This window comes from Aristolochia californica, unplaced genomic scaffold (assembly GCF_029961685.1).
Source record: "Aristolochia californica isolate CCGP_79_NKW_82.1479 unplaced genomic scaffold, dmAriCali1.0.hap1 SCAF_9, whole genome shotgun sequence".
Taxonomy (NCBI): Eukaryota; Viridiplantae; Streptophyta; class Magnoliopsida; order Piperales; family Aristolochiaceae; genus Aristolochia; species Aristolochia californica.
In genome coordinates, this window is record NW_027182290.1 from 30261589 (window position 1) to 30264300 (window position 2712).

The 2712-nt window shown below is 43.5% G+C and overlaps 1 protein-coding gene across 1 annotated transcript; it reads right to left on the reverse strand.

The window, feature by feature from the left end:
- Positions 1–1211: 1211 nt before the first annotated feature.
- Positions 1212–1763, reverse strand: LOC137940742 (uncharacterized). The gene has a single exon (XM_068785876.1). The coding sequence runs from the start codon at positions 1761–1763 to the stop codon at positions 1212–1214; it is 552 nt and encodes a 183-aa protein (XP_068641977.1).
- Positions 1764–2712: the final 949 nt, after the last annotated feature.

Sequence of the window (2712 nt, forward strand, 5' to 3'; positions counted from 1 at the left end):
GGTAGTGAACTTGGCCGAATTCCACCTGCAAGCTTGAACCACATAGAGGGTTTTCCAGCTTGGCGATGGAGACCAATTTATCTTCTGAAATGCTACTCGTGTTAATCCGGTTGCTAATATCCGGTTTGTGTGGCGTGGTCATCTTGGAACAAACAACAAGCAATTGCAGTTAGAGAATATAGAATGTTGGGTTGTTAAAGCAGCCACTCGTGTCCGTTCACGAGCAACCATTTCAAGGTTTATGAACCTGTATATATGATATGATCCATGTGGGTTACAATATATGAACACAGTCAAATAATATCTAAGACAATTTGTAAGGGTTGAGCACTAGGGGTAAGCTACAAAACGAAGAGTGAAGCAGTGAAATAGTTCTAGCCGTAAAGTAAATATTAATCGGTGCCTCATGTAGCGTAAGGCACAAGCTTGTTGGGTCCTCATATTACAGAACGTCATATAGTCCGGTTTTACGACTTAAAAAAAAAAAAAAAATCACAGGCGACCCATATTTCTCCAAATGACACTCATCCACTAGAAATTTACATGCCTTGAGCAATTTACACTTGCGTAAAGCTCCCACAGAACGCATGCGGAATCCACCTACTTAAAAACAAGTAATCTTGACAGGGACGTTGACTCTATTCATTCAAAATACTTACATCTTGTGCAATCTAAACTCTCAAATGATCCACGACTAATGGAAAGAACTCCGTGGTTAGGCAAGTTAATTAAAAAAAAAAAACTACGGACCATGTCGTAACTGATCTTCATAAGCGCACAGAAGTTAAATTCTTCCCAGCGTCCACCAACTTCAGCAACTTGAATCAGGAACATATACGAACGGAATCTGTTCAACAACCTCCTCTCGCCATTGACAACAATGGAGGTTGTGAGAGAGATGAGCTCGTGAAAGGCTGGAGGAGGGGAATAGCTGTTCATCTAAGCAACCAAAAAACTCTAGAGGTTGACTGCAAGTTCGAGGAAATTAAAGACGCCTAGGTGTTAAGAGAGCTGAAAAGACCCAAGAAAAGTGGGGATGAAGTCGACAAATCAACAAAGAAGGTAACAAATAGCAGAGAGACAGAGAGGGGGAGAGAGAGAGAGATATACAACCGTAGAGACCACCGACGCACGCAAGATAGACTTAATGGAATAGCAATACTAGAGTCGAGCAACTCGAGCAAAGTGTTCTTGCAATCGCCATGATGAATTCAACGAAGTTTAGCATAATCAGCCATCTCCTTGGTGATGGCAGGAATGCAGCTCGAGCTTCTGGTTATAGTGGACTTCTTAGGACCACCCAAGTCCCTAGGACTACTAGATTTGCCTCTGACTCCTCTGTTGCTTTTCTTTAGAATCTCCCTCATGGCATCCGCCTGGTAAAGAACAGGGTATGCTCTGCCAATCCTATTAAACCTCACGCACGCACTCATATGCGCTTTCAAGGCATCTTCCTTAGCCCCTCCCTTCTCACCCTCTTCCTTCACGGCCTCCGAGCAGAGGCCACATATCCATTTCCCGCAGAACTTGTCGCGCACACGATGAATGTAGTTTGGAGTGCACTCCTCGGACATGCCGCAGCACTCGCACCTGGCTTCCTCCACCTCAGAAATCGGCGGCAGCTTCGCGTCTATGGCTTCTTTACTGAGCTCTAATGATAGATCAGACATTGCTCTCTGAAGGCCTTCCATTGATAGCTTGCGAGGCTTGCAGAAGCTGTCCCTCGCATCGGAACTGAAGAGTGTCTCTCCATTTGGTGCCATGGGAATCGACTTGAGAAGACGATTAAAGTCGTCTGGAAGTCAGGATTCTGAAACCGAGATGAAAGTTAGTTGAAATAATGGGAGTTGGACTTGATCTGCTGAAACGGATGCCTTCGAAGGTTGGCACCCTGTAGCTAATTTATATCGTTCGCTTCAGATTCTTAGAATCAAAAGGAGCTCACTTGTGTGAACCATGGCGAATCTCGTGTCTACCATCAAACCTCAAAAAGATATCTCATGAAAACCCTAGACTTTTCATGTAAACTGAAAAAGAAAGAAAAAAGATTAGCCATCGTGTATTTACTAATCAGCATGATATGAACAAAATATTAGCTATAGATTTCAGTTATAATTTGTATAAAGTTACATTTTTATATATGATTGATCAGTGGGAGTCGTCTAAAATCAGACCGGCCGCAGTGGTTGCATGCATGATAAAGCAGCCACCCGACTTAAAAAGAAGAATTAAGTAAGCTGGTTATCGTTGTCACCAAGTAATAAAATGTAATACAACGGGACGAGCCCTCACGAGCTGTGTTTGCCATCCATGCAATGTCAGCTCTAGGAGATGCTAAAGCAACGGATGAAGAAGAAAGATGTTTGTTAGGTATCCATATAAGGATACTGCAAGAACATCAACCTCACGAGCAGGCGACTCAAGTAGCCAGAGAAGATATGAGGAAGAGAAGCAGCAGACAGAGAAATCACGAGAGCTAAAGAGGTACCTCCCTTTTTGTCCAGTCACACATGTCATGGACATTAGATCGAGAAGTCCCCGTCCGGCGGTTCTTTATTTCTTATCTGCTCTGTTGAGGTGAAGCATAAGGACTACAGCTGATCAATGTACTTGGTGGAGAATTGTGATCAAGATTCGTCACAACGAGAAAGGCCCGTGAGTCTCAGCTACGACGGAGCTTTCACTTCTACACTATTCTAGTGGCAAATGTGG

Coding starts and splice junctions, on each gene's coding strand:
- LOC137940742 (XM_068785876.1), bottom strand. CDS start 1,763: ATGGCACCAAATGGAGAGACACTCTTCAGTTCCGATGCGAGGGACAGC.